General features: G+C 53.8%; 9 protein-coding genes across 9 annotated transcripts; 4 read left to right on the top strand and 5 right to left on the bottom strand.

The window, feature by feature from the left end:
• Nucleotides 1-303: 303 nt before the first annotated feature.
• Nucleotides 304-2336, top strand: RLI1 (Fe-S cluster-binding ribosome biosynthesis protein; the record flags this gene model as incomplete). The annotated part of the gene is made up of 4 exons (XM_051435676.1): nt 304-323; nt 379-403; nt 530-932; nt 982-2336. 4 exons carry the CDS (start codon nt 304-306, stop codon nt 2334-2336), a joined length of 1803 nt encoding a protein of 600 aa, XP_051290534.1.
• Nucleotides 2337-3576: 1240 nt separating this feature from the next.
• J4E90_006126 (uncharacterized protein) lies at nt 3577-7041 on the bottom strand (the record flags this gene model as incomplete). The annotated part of the gene is made up of 1 exon (XM_051435675.1): nt 3577-7041. The coding sequence occupies one exon, from the start codon at nt 7039-7041 to the stop codon at nt 3577-3579; it is 3465 nt and encodes a 1154-aa protein (XP_051290533.1).
• A 520-nt stretch (nt 7042-7561) lies between these two features.
• Nucleotides 7562-8742, top strand: J4E90_006125 (uncharacterized protein; the record flags this gene model as incomplete). Its single annotated transcript, XM_051435674.1, has 2 exons — nt 7562-7780; nt 7918-8742. The coding sequence occupies 2 exons, from the start codon at nt 7562-7564 to the stop codon at nt 8740-8742; spliced, it is 1044 nt and encodes a 347-aa protein (XP_051290532.1).
• Nucleotides 8743-9690: 948 nt separating this feature from the next.
• J4E90_006124 (uncharacterized protein) lies at nt 9691-11119 on the top strand (the record flags this gene model as incomplete). The annotated part of the gene is made up of 2 exons (XM_051435673.1): nt 9691-9787; nt 9834-11119. 2 exons carry the CDS (start codon nt 9691-9693, stop codon nt 11117-11119), a joined length of 1383 nt encoding a protein of 460 aa, XP_051290531.1.
• A 1912-nt stretch (nt 11120-13031) lies between these two features.
• Nucleotides 13032-13763, bottom strand: J4E90_006123 (uncharacterized protein; the record flags this gene model as incomplete). Its single annotated transcript, XM_051435672.1, has 3 exons — nt 13032-13455; nt 13556-13696; nt 13750-13763. 3 exons carry the CDS (start codon nt 13761-13763, stop codon nt 13032-13034), a joined length of 579 nt encoding a protein of 192 aa, XP_051290530.1.
• A 3004-nt stretch (nt 13764-16767) lies between these two features.
• J4E90_006122 (uncharacterized protein) lies at nt 16768-19352 on the bottom strand (the record flags this gene model as incomplete). The annotated part of the gene is made up of 5 exons (XM_051435671.1): nt 16768-17437; nt 17494-17606; nt 17999-18632; nt 18684-18812; nt 18865-19352. The coding sequence occupies 5 exons, from the start codon at nt 19350-19352 to the stop codon at nt 16768-16770; spliced, it is 2034 nt and encodes a 677-aa protein (XP_051290529.1).
• A 463-nt stretch (nt 19353-19815) lies between these two features.
• Nucleotides 19816-21071, bottom strand: J4E90_006121 (uncharacterized protein; the record flags this gene model as incomplete). Its single annotated transcript, XM_051435670.1, has 3 exons — nt 19816-20386; nt 20433-20905; nt 21018-21071. 3 exons carry the CDS (start codon nt 21069-21071, stop codon nt 19816-19818), a joined length of 1098 nt encoding a protein of 365 aa, XP_051290528.1.
• A 338-nt stretch (nt 21072-21409) lies between these two features.
• J4E90_006120 (uncharacterized protein) lies at nt 21410-22057 on the top strand (the record flags this gene model as incomplete). The annotated part of the gene is made up of 1 exon (XM_051435669.1): nt 21410-22057. The coding sequence occupies one exon, from the start codon at nt 21410-21412 to the stop codon at nt 22055-22057; it is 648 nt and encodes a 215-aa protein (XP_051290527.1).
• Nucleotides 22058-22213: 156 nt separating this feature from the next.
• Nucleotides 22214-24061, bottom strand: J4E90_006119 (uncharacterized protein; the record flags this gene model as incomplete). The annotated part of the gene is made up of 1 exon (XM_051435668.1): nt 22214-24061. One exon carries the CDS (start codon nt 24059-24061, stop codon nt 22214-22216), a length of 1848 nt encoding a protein of 615 aa, XP_051290526.1.
• Nucleotides 24062-24260: the final 199 nt, after the last annotated feature.

Here is a 24260-nt window from a genome sequence, read left to right as displayed (position 1 = left end):
GAGAGAGGCGCGCGCTCGGGCCTTCAACCTTGCGCCTTTGTATGCCCCAATCACAAGCCGGCAAAATCGCTGACCCAGCGTGCTCGCCAACAACGTCAGTCAACTCTTTCATTGTTCTCTCCTACCCGTGCAGTCGTTGGCGACCTTCCCTTCACTCTCCGCCTCCAGCATCCGCGCGCGCCTCTCTCGCAGTGACTGTCGCCGAGTCCACCCACGCACTGCTCAGCCGTCACCCTCATCTCAGTTTGCGACTCCAGGGCCACCCACAACCGCAACCGCCGCAACAACAAAGCCGCCGCCAACATGTCTGACAAGCTCACCCGGTACGTCACATGCCGTGAAAGACCTCACCCACGTGTATTTGCTAACACCGTCCAGTATCGCTATTGTCAACTCGGACAAGGTACCCCACTACCCCTCCACACTCAAAAATTGATCACCGACTAACATGAGGATGTTCGCTTGACAGTGCAAGCCCAAGGCAAGTGCCACCCCTTGGTCGCGCCTCCCCAGTGCTAACACGTCCTAGAAATGCCGCCAAGAATGCAAAAAGTCGTGTCCCGTCGTCCGCACGGGCAAGCTGTGCATCGAAGTCGACAACTCGTCCAAAATCGCCTTCATCTCTGAGCGCCTCTGCATTGGATGCGGTATCTGCCCTAAGAAATGCCCCTTCGACGCCATCAACATCATCAACTTGCCCACCAACCTCGAAACCCAGGTCACCCACCGATACTCGGCGAACAGCTTCAAGCTGCACAGGCTGCCCATGCCCCGTCCGGGCCAGGTCTTGGGTCTCGTGGGAACAAACGGTATTGGCAAGAGCACAGCGCTGAAGATCCTCAGTGGCAAGCTCAAGCCCAACCTCGGTCGCTACGACAACCCGCCAGACTGGGAGGAGATCCTGAAGTACTTCCGCGGTTCTGAACTCCAGAGTAAGACACTGGTTTCTGGACAAAGGAGTCACTGGCTAACAACACACAGACTACTTCACGAAGGTCCTGGAAGACAATCTCAAGGCCGTCGTCAAGCCCCAATATGTCGACCAACTTCCCAAAGCTATCAAGTCGACCGAGCGCAGCGTCGGCAAGCTCATCGGGGCCCGCAGCCAGATGGAGAACCTTGACGAGATGATTGACGAGTTGGAGCTGCGCCACATCTTCGAGCGTGACATTGGACAACTCTCTGGTGGAGAACTGCAGCGCTTCGCCATTGCGCTTGTCTGTGTCCAACAGGCTGATGTGTACATGTTTGACGAGCCGTCATCCTTCTTGGATGTCAAGCAGCGTCTCGCCGCAGCCCGCAAGATTCGCAGTCTGCTCCGCCCCGACGACTATGTCATTGTCGTCGAGCACGACTTGTCCGTCCTCGACTACCTCTCCGACTTCATCTGTGTTCTCTACGGAAAGCCCGCTGTCTACGGTGTCGTCACACTGCCAGCATCCGTCCGTGAGGGTATCAACATCTTCCTGGATGGTAACATTCCCACCGAGAACTTGCGTTTCCGCGAGGAATCGCTGCAATTCCGCATCGCAGAGGCTGGTGACGAATACATGGTTGACCACAACCGCGGCTACAGCTACCCAAACATGAAGAAGACCCTCGGAAGCTTTGAACTCAACATCGAGACTGGTAACTTCACTGACTCTGAGATCATCGTCATGATGGGTGAGAACGGTACTGGAAAGACCACTTTCTGTAAAATGCTTGCCGGCGCTCTCCAGCCCGACGGCGACACCAAGATCCCCAAGATGAGCATCAGCATGAAGCCCCAGACCATCACTCCCAGGTTCCAGGGAACCGTTCGCCAGCTCTTCTTCAAGAAGATCAAGACCGCTTTCCTCAGCCCTCAATTCCAGACTGATGTTTACAAGCCCCTCAAGATGGACGACTTCATCGACCAGGAAGTGCAGAACCTCTCCGGTGGTGAATTGCAGCGTGTCGCTATCGTCCTGGCCCTTGGTATGCCAGCTGACATTTACCTCATTGATGAGCCTAGTGCCTACCTCGATTCCGAGCAGCGTATCGTCGCATCCCGTGTCATCAAGCGCTTCATTATGCACTCCAAGAAGACCGCCTTCGTCGTCGAGCACGATTTCATCATGGCTACCTACCTTGCTGACCGTGTCATTGTCTTTGACGGCCAACCTGCTGTCAACGCTCGCGCCAACAAGCCCGAGTCTCTCCTCACTGGTTGCAACTCTTTCCTGAAGAACCTGGACGTCACCTTCCGCCGTGACCCCAACTCCTTCCGTCCCCGTATCAACAAGGACAAGTCCCAGCTTGACCAGGAGCAGAAGTTGAGCGGAAACTACTTCTTCCTCGAGGATGATAGTTGAAGAGGTTTTCCACAATCAGAACACGCCTCCCTCCCAGCGCCGCCCACAAGGGCACGTCAAGACCGGGGTGACTAAGAAGGGCAATAAGAAGCGCGGCCTGAGAGGACGCACTGTGAGCCTGCTGGATGACGATGAAGGTGCGGATGAGGAAGATGAGGAAGATGGCTGTCCCCTCATCGGCGGTCGACCTCCTGTGCCGGCTATTTGTATCAATGGAGTATGCAACGTCGTCAAGACTAGCCAGTCCGGGTCAAGTTAGGTGGCCGCCGAACGTCTCGAGGCATAGTGCAGCATGTGTGTGGCTGACGACTGAAAGTCAGAAGCCACAAGCAGAAAAGTAATTAGTTAGTAGCTACTCGAATGTGGTGGAGGATACATGACAACAAATATCCACACTTGTTTCCCCAACGTACTCGTGGTATCCCAAACCGACTGCATAACGCTTCAGTCTCACAGTAATGTGATAATTTCCGTGACAACACTGAACGTGCGATCCTGCGTGGAAAGACGGGTGTATGTCGTTGCTACTTACTAGTTTGTCAGCAAAAAGCAGCATGAACTAGAATTACTAGATATTTTTACAAGTTCGCTGGTTGATGGAAACCATCGAAGGGACATTACAAGTAGAGCCATGTAGAGCGTGCTATGCATACTAACTAGAATGAAGCTCACTGAACACCTTGTAGACTCTAATGCGACGAATCCGGTAGTGAAATCCTAGTTAGAGGTCAACTATCGCGATAGATATATATATACGTACGCTATAAATTTGAGAGTTTTGAATGGATAGTTAAGTAGTTTGATGATCTTTGGATGGCGAGGAGGGCGTGCTACGTTCGGCGGGATATGTGTGAACTCGCCGACAACTAGACAAGTGTTGTCTTTTCATCTGTCTTATCACGGAATTCGAGGTTTGAAAGAAAGAAATAAACACACATACACGGGAGGACGAAGACGGAGACACAGAAAGTAAAAAGGGGGTATCCATTGTATTTAAACTATCCAATCCAATCCAATCCAATCCAATTTGACAACGTCAGGCTTCAGCGGCGATGGGGTATATAGATGAAAAGGAACGATGATCCCATACCCAGTCCCAGTCCCTTAAACCCCTAACTCCAACTCCAGCGATGCAAATATATACGTACGTCTGTAACAAAGGGAAAAAAGGTCGTATCGCCTCTCCCATCCAACCCAACCAGCCCAACCAACTCATCCCAACACCATCCTCCGCTATTCATTAGCCCCGCCACATAAACTCCTCATCCATAGGCATCGGCGTCCGATTCGTCAATTCCAAACTACTATTCACATACTCGGCATCCTCCTCCTCCTCACTCCGTGCCGTCGCGCTACTCAACGGCGTAGCCATGGGACTAGTCCTTGACGACAACTCCGCGTCGAGACTAGCGGACAGACTCTTCGCATCCTCTTCCGGTTGCGTAGGCAGCGATGGCGCAGATACGTCGGAAAGCTTACTCGCCCTCTTCCTTGCGCGCTCCTGCCTCGCTTCCTCACGCTGGCGCATGAGTTCCTCTTCGTGCGCCACGGCTTTTGCGCGGCGGTCCTCGACGTCTTTGCGCTTGATGACTTTGCCCAGGGCGTCGGAGGCTTGGATGAGGCCGTCGATGCTGATGGCGTGGTTGGTCATTTGGTGGTTAATGTAGTGGTACACGCCCGCCGGGGTATCGCACTGCAACAACGCTTTCTCATTCAATTTCAACAGCGCAAGTGCGATTTGAAAGAGGAACGTAGAGCCGTCATGCATACATAGGACGACGTCCCAGACACGGAATAAAGCTTCGGCGGAGAGGCAGTCGGTGAAGACGGAGAGGAACCATTGGAAGGTTAGCGCCTCGAGCTCGATTTCTAGTTCGTCGAGGTGCAAGGAGAGGCGCGGGAGGATTTCGCTGACGTAGGAGCGCAGGACGGATTGGTCGGCGCGCGAGGTGAGGAGGTGTTGGTCGTAGTAGTGTCGTGGGAGGATTTCTTCGATCATGGCGGTTAGGACCCAGAATGCGTCTTCGGGGGTGGGCATGATGAGTAGGAGGCAGGCGGTGATTAGGTTCATGCCTTGACAGTAGCCAACCTCGGGGTTGCGGCGGGAGTAGGCGAGGAGTACCTCCTGTAGCTTCTGTACACCAGGTCCTGTGCGGAAGAAGATGTTGTCGGTAAGTGTGCGGGTAATGTCCATTTGGATCTGGGTCGCAATGGTAGGATCGTCTTCGCCATTGTTCACCAAGTCTTCGTAGTAGCCTGGCATGCGCAAATGTAGCGCACCGCTGCCTTCAGCCCAGATCGCGGCTCTCATGTTGACTGGGATACCGCCGAGGACAAGACGACGGAACTCTTGCCACTTGGCACGTCCGATTTTGCCTTTGTTACCCAAGCCCGCGATGCCTACCAGTTCACCATCGGCGAGGAACTGCTCAGGCATTGCGTTGCTTTTGCCATTCTCGCCGGTGCTGGCAACATCCCCTTCACGCTTGTTTTGTGCACGCACTTTACGCAGGAAGTCATTCCACTTGACAGTCCTTTCTCTTTGGAGATTGTCGTGCAGCTCACTCATCTGCTCTAGTAGGGATTGCACCGGGTCGATCTGTGGCGGGTACTGGCTGATTGGAGTGGACGGGCCTGGCGAAGTAGTTGTAGCGGAGAGCTCAGCATTGCCCGACACAATACGCGATGGTGATGGCTCCGGGTTGACACTTGCCGTTGGTGCAGACCCTCGCTTCATCAATGTAATTTGGTTGTTGCCGATTTTGAAGTTAGAGACTTCACCTTCTGCGGACTCTACGGTGGTGATGGGTGCCGCAGATGGAGTGTGTGAGAGGAGTTCAGTTGGATGCGTGGCTAGCTTCAGGTAATCAACCCACGTCTTGCTGGCTGGCTGGTTCTGGTGGTTATCAGAGTCGGAGCTGGACGGGCGTGTGGTGCCATCATTCTGATCCGCGGGAACAGAGCCTGCATGTTCGTGGTCCTCGTCGAGAGCCAGGTTGTTGAGTGCAGTCCTGCCATCGCCGAGTGACTCCACATTGCTGCTTCTTTTCTGCTTGATCAACTCAGCCGCTGCCTCACTCTGTCTCTTCTTGCGGCGCTGATCGTAGATGAAACCAAATCTATCAGTCAAGTACTCGCTGCTGCCGATGAACCTATTGTGTTGCTGTACTAACGTCGGTGGTCGTGAGTCCTCAGGCAGGATTCGGTCCATTTCCACAGGCCCAAGATTGCTCATTCCACGGACAGGCGGAGTCGGACCGAGACCATTCGACACGTTCTTGGGCTGTTCTAGCGCGGTGCTTTTGATTGTTCCATTGGGGCCCAAGGCACGACCTCGTCTTTGGGTGCTGGCGAGCGATGACTTTGCGGATTGCGCCGTCTTGGTGGAGTCCATGGAAGGCGCACGGTCGACAACACTCGAAGCTGTGGATTTGCGGCCTCGTACTGTATTGGCCTTGGGGTTTGCAGCGTTGTTTCCTGCTACCATTTTCAACGCCCAGCTTGCCAGCGATGTCGACGAAGATCTACGCGCCGAGTCTGTAGCATGGTCTGAGCTGTTGAGTCGGCGCAATGCAGGTACAGCACCGGCTGGAGGGACGAAGAGATCGCTCGCGAGGGCCTTGCGGGGTGGCTTTGCTCCACTAGACGCGCGCGACCGGGTATGCCCCAGAGTCTCGGCTTCTCTGTCCACCATGCTGGCTACGGACGGTGCTCGGCTGCTTTTCTTGCTCGTCCCAGCCCAAATGTACGTCTTCCAGTTTGGTTTGGTGGTGTCGCGTGGCGCGTCCGACGCGACTGAGTTGATGGACATGACTTCTGCCTGAGGCGCTGAGGTGCCCGTGTCCATGCCCAGAGCATCGGGGTGCTCAGCCAATTCGTCTTCCATAGCCCTGGCGAGTCTGTCCTCCATGGGGTCGTCGGGGTGCAATCCAGTGGCTGCGCTGTCGCCCCTCGTCCTCGTCTTGGTGAGGCCATTGCCTGGCTCCTTGCTCTTCTCCAGCTCGCGCAGCCGGTTCTCAATATCCATGTTGGAGACCTCGCATTCCTGCAACATCTTCCTCAGCATGCGCTCGCGCTCCTCGGCTCGTCTCCGCAGGGCCGTGATTTGCGCATCGCGCTGGGCCAGGTCGCCAGCGAGTTGCTTGACCAGCGCCACGGCGCCCGTCTGGCGCAGCGCATCCTGTATGCTGTCGTCGCTCGCAAAGTGGAGGTTTCCGGGAACCTTGGCGGACTCGGTGGGGGTATCGTCGAAGAGAGCCGTCCGGTCTTTGGCAGAAGAGGCGGCTACCAGACTGCCCACTATCTGCTGTGTCGACTTGGTGACCTTCCTGACGGTAGAGGCAGGCGTCGTGCCCTTGAGGTCCGGCGGGGGAATCGCCTTGACCGTGTCGGGCGATGCAACCGTCCTGCTCTCAGCATTCTTAAGGCTGTCCTCGGGCGCTGGGGTGGAGCGGAACCAGCCGTTGACGCGCGACTGTGCCGGTGACGTCTCCGGGCTAGGCGACAGTGAGGGGAAGGACGTGAGGCTCTTGGTGTCGACTTCGGGCGAGGGCGCTCTGCTGCGGCTGCGGCTGAGCGACGTGTTGGAGCTGCGCTTCGAGGGCCGCATGCGCTGTATGCTGCGGTTCCGTGGGTTGGATATGGTCGAGCTCTGCGACGCCGTGCGGACCAAGTCAACCGCTCTGGGGGGATCGATTGCCGCCATGTTTGTCGAGCGAGACTACGAGCACGCCCATCCGTATAGTCGTGCGGGTGAATGCACGGGAAAGGGGACGTCGGAATCGGAATGCGTGTGCGTATACGTTATGCGAGGTCTGCTCTTGTTCGCGTGCATCGGTTGCTACTGTGCAATAAGTGGAGAGGCAGTGCGTCATACGATATGGCGAGGCCTAGATATGGTCGCCCCACGCTTCTTTGTATGTGTGAGAAAGCAAAGACGGCCAAAAAACTTCCACGGCGTCAGGGGCAGACAAAGCACTCGGCGGGCTCTCTCAATTACGAAGGCGCAAGGGGCACCGCACAGCCAAGTCACGACACTTGGTGGTGTCGAACAATCATCTCCACGCGCTAGGGCTGTTTTGTGCACATGCATTGCAGCCCTACGAGCCACACGGCACCCGAAACAGACTTCCACGGCGATCTCCCTTAATCCAGACCCTGGCGTGCCTGGACTGCCACCCTGCTAAACACGCCCGACTAACAGTCGACTATGTTTCGCATGTGCCATGCCCGTTACCGACGAGGACGCTGCATTGGCGGCCGTTGCGACCCTGCAGCCGCTGTCTCCTGAACAAGACGATGCCCTGAAGAGCATCAACGCCATCTTGAACAACGGCGAGCCCTTTGTCGACATCCACGAGCTGTTCGCCCTGTATAACATCCTCTACTTCCGCAAACTGCTCCTCCCACGTGTCGAAGTCATCTGGTCGCCGCGTTTGACTCTGGTAGGTTTTCTTTGCGCGTCACAATTTGCTTTCCACGCGTCTCATCCACCACTTCTGAAGCCGCCCTCGTGTCTCCGGACCGTTGCCCCACCCGCTTCTAGACTGCCGTGTCAAACACCGGCTAACAATAGATCCAGTGCGCTGGCATCTGTGAGCTATCCCGGGATCCCAAGACCAACAAGTTCACGCGCATCCGGTTGAAGTTGTCCACGCCACTGCTGCAGTATCGTCCGCGATCGGATACCATCAACACACTGCTACATGAAGCAATCCATGCCTACTTCTTCATCACCACGTCGTGGAAGCACTCGCGCGGGGATGACGGTACTGGACATGGCGTCGGCTTCCAGCTGCTTGCCGACGCCGTGAACAACCACGGCAACTATGAAGTCACCATCTACCACACCTTCCACGATGAAGTCGACAGCTACCGCACCCACGTCTGGCAGTGCGACGGACCTTGCAGAAGCCAGCCGCCATACTTTGGCCTAGTCAAGCGAAGTATGAACCGAGCTCCTGGCAAGGGTGACACGTGGTACTCAAGACATCAGGCAGAATGTGGGGGCACTTATCACAAGATCCAGGAACCGGCGCCGACGAAGAAACAGCTGGAGGCTATGAGTACCAAGGAGCGTGCGGGACGGCAGAAGAATAAACTGGACAGCTGGATCAAGAAGGATGTTAAGGTGGAGGGCAAGACTTCTGATGTACCGATTGTCATTGGGGACGAGGATGAAATCTCTACCAAGTCTTCGAATGATGGTCAAAGTGTGTCGTCTGCAGTCGTGGATGATGCCGTCCGTTCATCCACAGCTACAGCCTCGAGCGCTGGCCAGAAACGGCTGCGAGACGAGGAGCATGATCCTGTCGTGCAGAAGAAATTACTTGTCGACTGCCCAATTTGTAATGTTCGGATAGCAGAGTCCAATATCAACGAGCATCTAGATATAATACATCCTTAAACTTAATCTTCCTAGTGCATAATCTTTTGTCCCTAGAGACGAGACTGACAAAGTCTGAAGGGCAGAAGAAGCTTCTAATGCATTACAGAGAGCAATGTGAGCAAGTCTGCATATATGTGCGCCACAGAGGTGTAGTCAAAGTCGATTATTAGATTTTAGAACAAGCATATCGCTTTGTAAGTACTAAAGGTGTTCGAAGAAGTATACAAGCGACCTTTGTGATAGCAGAGAGTAGTGACCTGCTTTCTAGTCTGTATAATGCTCCCTATCCAGTAAACTAAAAAGTATGCAATTCGACTAAAGAAAGGTAGCCATGTATACAGATATGTGAAGTCCTGCAGTCCTTGGAGATAGAAGTCTGAGAGGCAAAAAGAATGCCGACTAGCCTTCTACAAAGAAGGCTATCAAAAAGGCTATCAAAAAGGCAAAAAAGAATGTCGCAAGATTGGCGGTACTGGGAACTGTAGACATGTTAGACGATGTCTCAGGACCACCAATGTGTTGGGAAAGAACGTACTCGAACCCAGGCTGGCGCGGATCTGGATCGGGACACTTGGTGTCCGCCAGCCACAACGCGACGTCATACCACTAGACCATACCTGAAGGTACAGTTAGAATATGTCTCATAGGTACTGCGTGCAGGCAGAACTTACCACCGTGAGGTGTTATCGCATTACCCGAAGGTGATTTGATGGCAAATTCTTGAATTTTATTGTATAATACGTCGGCGAACGTGTGGAAAATGGAGCCGCGAAATGCGATCCAAGGTTCCAATAATGTCACTGAGGGGTGAGGGGCAGAGGTGGGGACCATCACTCGCTAAGTCACGTCGTTGGGAGTGATGACTAGCCCGCTCCGATCCATTCCCGCGCTCGCCGATAGGCAGTCAAGGAAATTTTTGGGGGCGCGCGACCAACACCGCAACCACCAACGGCCGCCCACACCAGCATGGCCGAACCGGATGCAAAAGCCTCAGCTGCGGGCGAGGCTTCTGCCGGGCCCAGCAAACCGCAGAAGCCTCCGAATCCCGTCTGGAGAATGATGGGTGCGTGGGTCTACTGTCTCATGCGGAGCACTACTAACAATTACAGGCCTGCCGAACTTTCGCTTCAAGCTGCCGTCGCGCAATTGGATGATTTTTCTCTCGATTACTGGGTCTTGGACTGCGGCGGTCATGTATGATCGCAGGCAGAAGAAGCGCATACAGAAGAAGTGGGCGAAGGTTGTTGAGCACATCGCACACGAGCCGTTGGACGTACACCAGCTGCCGAGGAGGCTTACTATATTTTTATCTGCACCGCCGGCGGATGGAATAGTACCTGCACGCGATCACTTCCACGAATACGTCAAGCCCATTCTTGTCGCAGCGGCGTTAGACTGGGATGCGGTCGAGGGCCGAAGGGAAGGAGACGTCAGAGCTGGATTGGCAGAGCGGATACGGAAGTTGAGGAAGAAGAGGGGCGAGGCGACTGCTGAGCCATTAGAGCCAGGGCTTGAGGAAGATTTGGAAGGATTGAGGCAAAGAGCAGGTGTGAGCCAGTGGAGTGGACCGGAGGGAGACATTATTATCGGCAGACACACATGGAAAGAATATGTTCGAGGACTACATGAGGGTTGGCTAGGACCTCTGGACCCTCCGCCATCATCAGAACCGACGGTAGAGGTACCGGTTGCTGCGATCGAACCCACGCCTGCGTCGACCGAAGCACCCTCTGACAGCACAACGCCTGCCACGACCGACGAATCATCACCTACCGCTACACCCGAAACTCCAAAGGCAGAAGAGGCTGAGAAGCCGAAAGAAGAGGAGAACAAACCCAAGAAGAAGAAGCAACCACCGCCATTCATCTCAACCGCCGAATACCACAACGCCGTACTCTCTCAAAACTGCCCACAAGCACTTGGTCCCGCCGCCGTAGTGCCTCTCCCCCACCTCCTCGGATTCTTCAACTTCCCCATTCGCATGTTCCGTTTCCTGAACAAGCGACAAGCGGCGGATGAGATTGGCAGGGAAACTGCTGCCGCTGTTCTCGGTGCATACCGACCTTTCGAGACTGCAGGCGAAGCGTCTGTCACGAACGATGAAGACGGACACAGCCAGGCGCAGTGGGAGCAACAACGATTACTTGCACACGAAGAACCAGACTGGTCCAAAACAGCACGAAAGCGCGAAGAAGGCGATGCTAGGGAGAGGGTATGGCTGGACGAGATGGTGCTGGACCCGAGAATCGCTGAGCGCATGCGGAGGTTTGCATTAGATCGCGAAGTGGAAGAGCGCGCTAAGAGCATGTCTCTCTCAAAAGAAGAATCATGGTTCAGCTCACTGTGGCCGAAAGAGAAGCCCAAAGGTGCTTGGGAGGGATTGAGCGACGATTAGAGACTTGTAGATACCCATCTCACCTTCTAGCATGTGTTATTACAGTAGTGGGGTGTAAGAGTAGATGTGTATACGAAAGCATTTGACGGCTTGAATGACGCCAGTTAAATCTCAAATTCATGTAATTCACATTCTTTGCTCGCGGCGTTTGATAGTGAACACTACAGAGCTGGTGGTAGCAGCTTGGCACTGGCCAGGCGGCGGACTGCCCCGCCAATTGACCGACGGAACCTTGGAAGCTTCGAGTTTCAATGCGTTGATCTCAGACTTGCAACCAACCATAATCCTGTACCTACCTGAACACCTGTTCATAAGCTTACTACCAGGGAACGTACTACCTTGTCCCTGATACCCAGCCTGCGAGACCCTTCCAACACACACATCACGCCGTCATGGTAAGTCTGCCCCACTTGCGCACGTAAACAATGGCTCACAGTCCCAGGCTTTCCAATCCAAGAAGCGCCTCGCGCTCGCCATCCTTGACTTCCTCCAGACCTCGCAGACCGACGGCTCTGTAGCGCCCGACGACGCCGAACAGCTCGAAGTCGCCGCCAACTGCATCGCCGAAGCTTTCAAGGTCGACGCTGCGGATGAGGCCGCAAAGAAGGACGCCATTGGCGACCAGAACCTGCTCGCAATCTACAACGTCTACGAGAAGCTCAAGGGAAAGACGACCGCCACAACTGAGGGATCCTCGTCGGCAAAGGAGGCCCGGCCAGCGACGCCACAGACACCTGCCGCTGGGTCAGGACCAGGCGGGCCAAACAAGGATGAGGCCGAGAGACTGAAGGGACTGGGTAACGAGGCGATGAAGAAGAAGGACTACGATGGTGCTGTCAAGCATTACACCGCCGCTCTCGAAGTAATCCCACTCAACCCCATCTACCTCTCCAACCGCGCCGCCGCATACTCGGGCCAGGGCAAGCACGAGCTCGCAAAGGAGGACGCTGAGATGGCAGTCGCTGCCGACCCCAACTACTCCAAGGCCTGGTCGCGTCTCGGTCTCGCTAAGTACGTTCTCGGCGACGCAAAGGGCGCTATGGAGGCATACAAGTCGGGCATGGACGCAGAGGGCGGCGGTTCAGAAGTCATGCGCAAGGGCTACGAGACAGCCAAGAAGAAGGTCGAAGAGGACGGTGGTGATGTCGGTGCGCCCGACGCTACCAGAGGAGCTGGCGGTATGGGCGGCGGTGGCGGTGGCATGCCTGATCTTTCCGCTCTGGCTGGTATGCTCGGTGGTGGCGGCGGTGGAGGCGGCGGCATGCCCGATCTCGCGGGCCTTATGCAGAACCCGATGATGAGGCAGATGGCTCAGAACCTCATGAGCAACCCGGACATGATGAGCAACCTCATGAACAACCCAAGGATAGCGGAGATGGCTCAACAGTTCGGTGGTGGTGGTGGCGGCGCAGGTCGAGGCGGCGGCGGTGGTGGAAGCGGAGGTGGAATGCCCAACATGCAGGATCTCATGAACGACCCTAACCTGGCTGAGATGTAAGTTCAAGACGTGCTCATTGACATAATTATGACTAACGAGATATCAGGGCCAGGAACTTCATGGGAGGTGGTGGTGGTGGTGCTGGCCGAGGCGCACCGCAATAAGATGCTACAAGTCGATTGCAATGAGTAGATGGTTGATGTAAGCATTGATCTTATGAAAAAGCAGTCTTCACGATTAGAAATATGATACCATGTTCAACTTCGTTTGTATTCATGGAGATCCCGTTCTAAGATCGACAACTATCTTGCGAATGGCAAGATAAGCTGTAATGTCGTGCCTGTGATCAGAGCCTTGAGTGGCTCCTGATCGTGATCCATCCCTTCATCGATAACCGGTCTGTTCGTGTGACTCTGAAGCCCACTCGCTGCTCATGTACTTCATCTCGCCCCTGCCATCGAAACCTTCACCCACTCAGTCCAACTTCAACCCCCAAAGCCCATCCCCCAAATAATGCCCCGCCTCACAAGCCTGCCCCTTCTTAACCTTCTTCATCTCCTCCGTCCCCATCTTAAGCACGCCCACCATACACGCCGTCTCCTTTCCCTCTGCCTCAATCACCACCACTTCACCTTCCTTCAGATCCTCCGCCCCATACACCTCTTTGTCCTCGTCACTTAACTCCGTGCCTGGTAAGCGGCCACCCGGCGATGTTAGACCGGGCGCCATTAAGGTCGCGCCGGAGAGCACGAAGCGGATGGCGCCCCGGTCGATGCGTAGCCGGTGGAAGGCGAAGGGGTATTTGTGCACGAGGGTTAGGTGCGGGAGGAGGGCGTCGTCCATGTGTTGGAAGAAGAGGGGGGTTGAGTGCAGGGTGTAGAGGGATACGCGGTCGGGTCTGTGAGGGAGGTTGTTAGCTTTCATCCTCTTGTGGTTGCTTCCATGACCGTGATATGCGTGGTGGTGTGCTTGGAGAATGTGAAATGGGCGCGACGTACAGCTTAACCAAATCTAATTGCTCCTTCTTCGGCAATATATCCTCAATATACGGTTCTAATCTCGGATATTCCTCCAGGACTTTTGAGCGGATGGCGCGTTGGGCGCTGGATTTGACCTTTGATTTCGCGCCTGAGGTTATGCTGCGTTTCTGTTAGCCCTTTCTTTCTGTTTGGCGACGCGTAAAGCAGCTTACTCTTTCTTGAACATGGTTGCGGTTGTGTGTGGGGGAGTTGAGTTGTTATGCGACGGTGTTTGGTGTTGAGACTGCTGCTGCGTAGATTGGTGCCCCGCGATTGCCCCTCATAGACGCGCTAGTGAGGGGGGAGCGCGTGCCTGCGCTTTCTCTTGGGCAATCTCTCACCTTTTTTCATCTCGACCATTGCGAAAAGGCGATATCAACTTGCTTGAAGGCTGATTCACCCTGTACACACATCGTTGCCTTCAGAGCTATGCGCAAAGCATTCCCGCCCAGGATTTGGGTCCCGTGTTTCGTCTCTACTCATCATCCCATTACGCAGGTGGCATTTTGATGCATGGCCTAGGCGTCATCGGTCAGAGCTGTCTCCTCATATGAAATAGACTGTGCATCGGTCTTCATTGGATACCGATCTCCCATGGAGACGGAGTATGAAAGCCACAGCGTGATTCGACGTCATCAGGCTGAGACTCAGCCTTCTTCATTCAGTGTCAGCTCTCCTTACTATCTTGTCCCTCACGCAAGCACATCTTAACACCTTCCAACCTCTGTCGCTCGCCTGTTCTCGTCTTATTCTTCATAAAGTACCCATTCCCAGCGACCAGTCGATAAACACAGTTGCGGCACGATGTCAAACAATCCGTACCCCGATGATGCGGCGTCTTTTTCGGAGGCCGAGTCGTCAGAAGAAGAGCTGGATCATGCAATGAGCGATGAAGATTGCGAAGTTTGTCGAAGCTTGCGATTGCCAGTACCAGTAATGATCGAAACAACGTATGCGGAATTGCGGCGCACAGCGGCCGATGGATGCGAGCTATGCGAGCTCCTCCAGCGAATCGGTGTGACTGCTTGTACTGACTCCAATACGATAATTCGAGATAATGATAGCGTGTATGTGTATCCGAGACTTGGCCGTGGAGTTGGGTACGCAGCGACGATGAGTGTGATGACGCGTAGTGGCATTTCGATTGGTGGGTCCCTCTCCTGTCGCCAACTTTACAACATGTCATGTATTGATTGCTGCAGGGAAACATATGGTAAACTTCCACGTCGCATCGGGTAATCTTCACATATCGTATATGGTAGACTTGGAAGCGGCCGGATTGGCGGTTTACTGACAAATCATAGACGATAGCTGTCCTTGGCCATTCATGAATTCCGAGAACAAACCCGATGAGAATGCGAGCATCCAAGACTGTGCTCAGCCGATCAGTCGCATGCTAGACGTATGCAATAGTGAGCACACCACTACGTGCAAAGCCAATTGCCTGCAACCAAGCTCGATGGGTTTGCAGACACCTCAGTTCATTCCAAAGCGGCTCCTACATATCGATAGTGAGGACATGTTGCTTTTGTACGAAACGGCAAATCTTGAAGCAGCGTTGAAAGAAGTCGATCTCCGATATACCGCTCTGAGCCATTGCTGGGGCTCTACACCAATCATCGAGACAACGACCACCACAATTTCCGCTTTCAAGACAAGAGGTATCAAATGGACATCGTTACCCAAGACATTCCAAGAGGCCATATTGTTGACGCACGAACTCGGTATTCACTATATCTGGATCGACTCCCTATGTAGGTGTCCTCGAATTAGACCGTATCTGACAAATTTTACTAAGTCATCCCACCATGACAGGCATTTTACAGGGTTGTGTTATCGATTGGGCCGAGCAAGCTTCACAGATGGCCGACATATTTTCGAATGCATACCTCACCATTGCGGCATCTGCGTCACGGAACGGACAAGAAGGGCTCCTGAATCGTCGTCCCGTTATTCGGAACCTGGACGCAGTCCACCACGACAAGGCCTTTATTGTGTGCGTTCGCGATGTCATACGGCACGAGTTCAATCACTCGGGGCCTGACCCTTTTGGGCACTTTAGTGGCTTGCCACTGCGAGAGCGTGCCTGGTGTTTCCAAGAAGAGTTACTATCTACTCGAATAATTCATTTTACAAATGAAGAGTTTGTGTTCGTTTGTCGCGAGGCGACAACCTGCGAATGCGACTGTCGCTGGCGTCCTCGTTTTGAGCTACCTCCAATCGTCGGTACTAGTCCAGCTAAGCCGGCCGAGCTCTGGGAGCAAATTGTGAGGCACTACACAGGACGCGGGATCAGCTTTTGCAAAGACAGGTTGCCAGCACTATCTAGTTTTTCGAGCATCTTCCAAGAAGACTCGGACCGCTATCATGCCGGGCTTTGGGAATCTCACATGCCAGGCAGCTTGCTTTGGTGGTCCCTATGTGGTGCACGTCCCAGACAAGAATCAGAGTCCCAATCCAGGCCACCGTCCTGGTCTTGGGCCTCTATAGAAGGCGGAGTGCATTACTTGAGGCGCTTAAAAGGTCAAAAGAACCTCGCCGAGGTTCTTGACGTCCGTACCTATCCCAGTACAGTTGATCCCAGAGGTATGGTTTCTGGGGGTCATATCACCCTACGAGCGCCCCTATTTCCACTGGAGGGAATATGGAAAGAGCATGAGACTCCATGGAAGAGACTCCTGGAGTATCATAGCGGAATTTATTACCGTGATAACTCTTTCGCTTGTAATCCGGGCTGGGCCTCGAACCTTCAGTGGCTTGAAGAAGACGATTGTTGCTGTGTGCTCGACGACTCGTACGAGCCAGAGTTGTTGCTTTCAGGCGACGTCTTCGATAAGCCCATATTCCTGTTGATCATTCGCACATTCGAAGAACACAGGTCGATCAAAAATCTTCCTTATCCTGGGGGTTACAGATTTTTGGGCCTATTGCTCCAACCACTTGAAGAACTTGATCAGATCCGGACAAGAATAATGGAGGACCCGGAGAGCAGGATTCAGTTTGTGAGAATCGGATTTGGCGCGATGTGTCTGAGCAAAGAGGATGGCGAGGAGGCACTGAACCGCTTCAAGAACCAGTTCGTAACGATCTTTTGATTACCACTGTATTTGTCCTGAATCAGCTGTAATCTGCATTGAATAGACACCCGAGTCCAAATATCATCATTTTCCCATCCACGTCTACCACTCCCATCAAGGCAACCCCCTCCCACTATTAACCGCATCCGCCAACATACTAGTCCCAGGCCTATTCTCCGCATACCGCTCATAACTATCCAAATAAAGCTCATCCGTACTCGTCGTCATCTTCACACTCCTCTCCGCCTCAATCGCGTCAATCCACCTCTTCCACCTACTCCCTTCTTCCGCCTCAGGCCACCCCCTATACGGACCCAACACGCGCCGCAACCGCAACACCCAGGGCGCTATCTGCACATCCACGAATGAGATGTGGGCACCGAGGAAGAAAGGCCCAGGGGGATCTGCGGCATCAACGAGTTTCCCAATCTGATCCCTCAATTCCTTCGCGTGGGATACTTGTTCAGCGCCGTCCTGGCACTGCAGCAATTTATAAAACCACGGAATAATATTCCGATTAACATGGTCTGACCAGAGGCGCGAAGTCGCACGTGTTTGCGCATCGGGTGGGAGAAGATGGGGTCCCGCTTGCAGGTCTTCGAGATACTCCATTATGACGGTTGATTCGTGGGTCGACCATGTAGGGCCGTGGCGGAGAGCGGGGACGAGACCGCGCGGGTTGACGTCGAGGAGGGATTGCGGTTTCTTGTAGGGGTCGACTTCGATGTATTGGTAGGGGATTTGTTTGTGCTCTAGGGATATCCAGACGCGTTGGACGAAGGGGCTGGGTGGGGTTAGTTGGTTGAGCGTGGGGGGTGCAGTTGGGGATGTGTGGCTTACCAGAATGCGCTGCCGTATAGTTTTAGGTCGTCTTCTTTGGAATGGTTCTTGACTGTTGTCAAGGCATTGCCAGTGGCTTTCTTGTGGTACGTCTTCTTGGAAGGATCTCCGCCCTGGTTGGTGTCGGTCATTTTGGACCGAACGGTTACACTAGCGATTTGCAAAGATGGTGTTTGGGATGGAGAAGGATTTAAACAGAATGTAGTCTTGGAGATGGTGGAAGGACGAGTGCAGGGATATGGTAAAAAACAGGGCGATGCGCGAAGTTTACAGAAAGCACTCATGGACAATGTCGGAAACTTGGGATTAGTGTAAGGACCAAGCAAGCTGTCTTATATGACTGCGAGTCGAGCGATGGGCATAGTCGGTGTTCCAAGCATGCATCAAAATGACGTATGCGCTTGATCTGCGGGCAGTGTGGATCGCCATTGCATATCATCATGGCTAGATGGGTCGGTGGGACGGGAGAGCGGAGTCTGAGATCAAAGAAAGAAGTGAAGCTTACCTGCGATCTCTTCCTGTCATCTTTATCGATCTTTGCCTGCCACCTAATGACACTATTCTTCTTCACACGGTCACTCTCTTCAAGAGAATGTTTATGTGGCCCGGCAACGCCATCGCCTTTCCCATTCCCACCATTTCCATTCACCCTCTGGAAAGTGTAGAACTTCTTTGACGGAGCGCCGGACGAAGGAGCGTATTCTGGCATGTTCATGGCTGGCTGAGCGCTCATGTTGGGAGGCATATCCCAACTTCCAGCCGGTTGCTGCGGAAGTAACGGTGGCTGCCCGAAGAACTGCGTATTCTGATTCTGCCCAGTCCGGCTGGGGTTCAGCGGCATAGTCGATGCTACCGGGCTCGGCGGGTCGTTCTCTGTGCCTGGTGGTCGTCGACCAAGTTGTTCCTCATATTCCCGTCGATCGAAGAACTCGGTGATCTTGATCTTGACATCGCATAGGTCCCGCTCTCTTGCGACCCTCTTCCTCTTTTTCTTGTCTGGATCTGTGGACTTCTTGGTGCCTGGTGGTCGCCCTTTGAGTCGGCAATCCCAGTAGTGTGATACGAAGCGTTTGCGTTTATGCCGCTGGGTCGAGCGATGCGAGTAGACGTTGTCGATGTGAGGGAAGTAAGTTTGGAACCTAAGAAGGGGGTCAGCGCATATCGTTGAGTATGCCAGGGAGTCGTCATACTGCTCCTCAGTCAGAGTGATCATGTCGTCGACATGGAACAGTCTCTCTCTCCATTCTTCCAAGTCTGGTGGGTTTGGTATGAGCTTCAAGCCTTGGAACTGGCCATGGTTGGACAATGGAGTGTCGTCGCTATCGAAGGATCAGTAGGGTGCGCTTTGTCGCTACGCTCAAGCCAACGTACCCATCCTGGCTCTCCTGCTTATGCAGCAACGGTGCTGGTTCAACATGGCGTGGCAGTGGCTGCGGTGCCGCGAGTATCGGTGGTGCAGGCGGTGGGAGAGGAAGTTGCTGGACCGGTCGTTGTACCGTCTGGGGGGATGCGTGATACTGTTGCGCGTGTTCTTGAAGCGGGGGAGGGGGCGCGTTCATGAATCGCGGACTCGTGCCATGCTGATAGCCCGCCGGCTGGAATGGCGGGTACGGCCCTGAAGGCGGGAGCGCATGTTGCTCAAAGTGTACCGGCAGCGCATGCGATGGTGGTTGTTGGTGCGATGGCCCGCTCAGGGCGTACTGCTGCTGGTATACATCGCTCGTGTGGAGGTTCTGCAGCTCGGGCAGGACCTGATTGTGGGGATATAGCGTTCCGTCGGGCGACTGGTGTAGCGTCTGGAGAGCGCCAGGGTGCAGTGACCGGAGCTGCTGGAGGACAGGCGAGGAGGCCTGTTGCATGATGGCGCCGGTGTTGGACGCTGCTTTAGCCCAAGCCGTTTTCGTGAAAGATGCAGGTCCACCGTCGATCCGGTATCCGAGTAGTTAGGGTTCGCGAGTATTACAGGTGTAGACACATTCAGCATGGAAAGCACCTGTATTGATGTCGCGAACGCGTGTTGATTACTTCTTTGTCTGATTCAGCACTCTATGTGGCAATGGTCGCTCCGCACACGCTTAGGAGAGCTTTCAGCCGCCTAGCTGAGCAGCGTCTGTTTGAACATCAACGCTTTTGCGGCATTTCCAACTTTTGGCATCGGAACACATGGGCAAACGCTAGAAATGCCCCTTCACATAATCATCGTGGTCCTTCCATCTAAAAGATCAAATCCAGTCCCGTCAAAGGGACCGCTAACCCGCAACGCCATGCCCATGCCGTGACGAAGAGAAGCATAATCATGAAATACAGCCACGTCTACCAAATCTACTCTCCAGGAAGAAGGTTGCTCTTGACAGCAAACATCTTGGAAGTGACGCCTGCTGTGAAACCGTCCACCTGCCTCGAGTATTGCTCCACCTGTCTCGAGTTGAGGAGCGTCTCCAGTCGGCTGGGTTCCTGGGGCAGCTTGAACAGCCTCTGCCACTCGTCTTCGGGAAGGAGAGGTTGCTTTGAGGCTGTGCGCGCCGCGTTCTCAGCCTTGCGCTTTTGCTGCCACGCAGTAATCTTGGTCTGCTCACGAGCGAGCGAACGCTGGTAGTACTGGTAGTTGTTGATCTCTGTGTGGTGGTTCTCGATGCTCTCAAGGAGCAGGTCGCAGGTCTTCTCGAGGAAGGGGTCGATGGAGAGGTCGAGCGAGTCGTAGTTGGGGAAGAGCGGTGCCTGGGGGGTGTTTGGGTCCTGCTGCAGAGCGGCTAGGTTGGGTGGGAACTTGAGCTCCTGCTTGGGCGCGTCGGAGGGTAGCTGGTGTAGGAGCGAGGTGAGGAGGTGGGAGTTGCGGATGGTGACTGGAAGCTCGACTAGGATATCGTGGTATCGGAGACCACTCTTCTGGAGGCTGGGATTGTCAGTTTTTACCTTTGGGTAGATTCGTTTATACATACCTCTCAGTCGTGAACTTGCCCTCCTTGTAGGCCGTCACGAAAGAAGGAGAGAGCCTGTATGCGCGCAGGTTCAGGGTACCCTGAGAACTCCTGCTCACGTCGTAGATCAAAGCAACGGTCCTCTCGTTTGGCTGGCTCTGGTAGAAGTACTGGTTCTCGATCGTGTTCAGGTTGACGAAGTTGCCCATGCTTGTGCTTGTGTACCAGCCCACGTTGTTTGCGTCCACGTTGACCTCCCGGAGGAACTTGATCATCTCGTTTCCGTATGCGATGTTCTGCTTGGCGCGGGGAGCACCAGCGGCGAGGTTTGCGACGGTATCGTTTTGGCCATCAGTCTGCGCGGCAGCAGAGACTTCGGGGAAGGGGAACGAGTTTGTGATTTCTAGGACGCCGTTCTTCTCCATGCCGACGATGCTTCCGGTCGCGAGCGAGGGGAACGACTTGCCACTTGCGGTAGCAATCTTGATCGCGACCTGAGGACTACAGTCAGTCTCTCATAGCTACACCAGCCTCCTATAACGGCTTGTCTCCAGCACAATGGCGGGGCGCACAGTGGGGTACTGGCGCTGCACTTTTCCTACGTACCAGGGCGTCGATCTGCACCGTCTTGAACAGCGCATCTTTCTGAGTGTCCGCCATCGTGAAGTCGTCGAAAGGTTCGGGGTTGACGTTCGGCGGGGGTAGTAGACAATAGGCGTGCGTCGTTGTCAGGAAGGAGAATTCGGGCTCCAGTGACTTTGCCAAGATTCACCTCCTCGCTTAAGTACGCTAGCCGGATAAGACTAGCTCCGCTGTAGGCCCGCATGTACCTCTGCTTGCAATGTAAACAACCATGGACGCAACTCTGAGGGTTTGATAATAGAGCCGAAACTCCATCTATCACCACTACTATATAAGTTCCGACTCATCCGCTGCACAACAGACGTCTCACACCTTCAGTCCATCTCAACACCAACACCAATACCAACGCTAACAAGATGCCCTACAACGAGTACGGAGAAGAAATCCGGCGTCTCTATGTGCCGTCTGAAGACCGTTGCTCCTCCTCCGTTTCGCTATCCGAGCTAGTCTTCTACAACGCTGACAAAAACATCTCCCAACTACGCATGAAAGTCATATCCAAGCCAGACCCGGTCCCGGACGAGACAAGCCTGGTAGTCTTCATCGACGGTGCTTGCCGTAATAACGGTCAACCAACAGCGAGAGCGTCGTGGGGCGCCTATTTCGGCCCCAACTCACCCTACAACACATACGGTCTATTTTACGATTTCCTGCCTCAAACGAGCACACGTGCGGAGATCGAAGCCTTCGGTCAAGCGATTGCCATAATTCAAAAGATCACAGACGCAGACCTCAAACTATCCAGAATCAAGATCGCAACCGACTCGAGCTTCTTGGTTAATTCGATGAGCCAGTGGATGGAACGCTGGATCGAGAACGATGGGGTGGGTTCCAATGGCAGGCCAGTCGCGCATTTCCAAGTACTGAAAAATCTGCACGATACACTGGACCACATGGAGTATAGTGATGAGGCAGGCGGTAGAGAGTACCAGTTTTGGCATGTACCAAGGAAAATGAACCGAGAAGCAGATGCATTAGCGAACAAGGCTCTTGATGAAGCATGAGCTGTACACAAACAAGTAGTACTAATAACTGTTGATGCTTATGCCAATGCAGTATAAACAACAACGCCCTACGCAAATGCAGTGGTATCCAAGAGAACGTGCTAAATGTGAATGCAACAATCCCTCCTCCTTTTCCTCCATCCAAAACGCCATCTCTTATGAAGCCATATCCTGATCCGAAGCACCCTTACCTACTTCAGCGTTTTCAGGAGGCTCCAATTGCTGTTCCTCTTTCACTTCCTCATCTTTGATCTCTACCACCTCTGTAGAGACACACGGGGCTCCTGTCTCAACAGCTTGTTTCCTCTTTTGGTTGTTGTACGGATTCCATCGGGGTACCACGGGTTGTCGCTGTGGCTTGCGATTATTTGCTTTTGGGTTCTTCGCAATCGACCCATCATCCATACGCATCCATTCGGTGTCCTCGTTATCAATATGATCCGAGATCTCTGAATCATTCTCATCTTCCCAAATCATCAGGTTGGTCCCGTTGATCTCGATTGAGCGGCCTCCGGTGCGTGGAACGAAGAAGACGTCCGGACCAGCCTTGCTGAAGTCTTGGTCCCATGTTTCTTTCTGTTGTAGCTTGAGGATATAGTCCATTGGCAAGGCGTATAGAACATTGTCGTCCTTGTCGTAAAGCTCCTTGAGCGGGTAGTCCAGACACGCTAGTCCGAATTTGCAGTCGATCCGGCTAGACAGCGGATGTATGCGCCCACCAAAGATCTTGAGTTCAAAAGCGATTCCACTCTCCGTCCACATGTTGTCGCCGAAGAAGACCTCCGGTTCGGAGAGCAGGGGATGGTCATGATGTGGCCCAGATACCTCACAAAAATGTGCAACTTCATGGGCCAGACATGTAGCAAGGAACATGTTGTATCGCAGTACCATCGCCGGCTCCCGGTATCGCAGCAGACTGAGCTTCTTTGCAGTGGTATAGAAATCCGAATGGAGACAGATGCGACTCGTATGGCATTTGTGATTGATCTTCCGCATCAAACCGTTCTTGTAATCTTTGACGAGACCCATCGATGCATATGCAGTCTCTGGTGGTAGAGGATCGTGGTGGAAGTAGAAGTGGACAGTGTCGATCTGATTATCCAAAAAGTTCTTGAATGTTGCGTGGTGCTCTTCAGACCATGCTACGTCCTCTTTGATGCGAAAACAAGGCTGACCATATGCTGCAGATGTCTCCTCGCAGGCCTCCCTCTTGCCAAATACTAGAGTGTGCCAGAAGTGAGCAGTGGCCTGAGATGTCAAGAGCAAGGTGGCTAGTTGCAAAGCCGGTTTTAAGACCTCGTAGATTCCATCCGGACACCCGTGCCAATTATCCAGACGAAAGATAGGATGTATCTCGTTGTCTAGCGTGCATACAGGTGCGGGGACATCCTTTCCAAATGCTACAGCTTGTTTCTTGATCAATTCGACTGGATCAAAACCAAGCCTGACGGGCTTCTTCTTGGTCGCGTCCTTGCGATGTCCTAGTAGCCTGCGGTACTTCTCCAGCGCCTTGCGATCCTCTATCTGAGCGAGATGGTGGTTTATCGAGATGCTGAGCTGCAACCCAAAGTCCTTGGGCACTTCGATCGTCGAAGGAGTGAATGAAAGTGATTTTTGATAATTCAAGACGTCCGGCAGATCATGAACCAGCTTGTCAATGCATTCATCCATGATCTTCCCCTCTTTGAGCTTGTGTAGGAGCACTGCGTTCTCTCCACGATCTTGGGCCTGCAGATCACCATCTCCACCGCCAGGTAGAAGATGACGCATTTTTCTTGATAGAGTTGGGGGTGGTCCGCATTCTGGAGGTGGAGTATTCGATTCCGTAGGCGTCCAGTCCATGCTGTCCGGATCTTGCTCCTGGAAGGCGGCTTCTGGTACATCGCCATCGTCATCGACTGTGCCTTCCTCGTCGAGCTGAACATCTTGATTCAAACGTTCTTCGATGAGTTGCGTTGTATGCACCATGGCCTCATACGCCTTCCGATATCTAAAAGGGTCCATTCTGGCGGGCGTCAGTATCCTGGAAGGGTTGGGCCGAGGTGGTTGCTCTTTCGTTCCAACTTGCGCTTGAACGCGGCAGAAGCGAAAGTGGTGGGATTAGGTAGCAGTCACGTCGAAGATGATCCAATCATGGGGCTGCCTTGTTGTTTTGCACCAGTGCGTTGCGTGGCTGCATCAGTCGAGGAACAATGTCTCTTCC

This window comes from Alternaria incomplexa, assembly GCF_024043165.1.
Source record: "Alternaria incomplexa strain BMP 0042 chromosome Unknown scaffold_8, whole genome shotgun sequence".
In the NCBI taxonomy this organism is placed as follows: Eukaryota; Fungi; Ascomycota; class Dothideomycetes; order Pleosporales; family Pleosporaceae; genus Alternaria; species Alternaria incomplexa.
The sequence above is the reverse complement of the archived record's forward strand: the minus strand, read 5'-3'. Positions and strand labels throughout refer to the sequence as shown.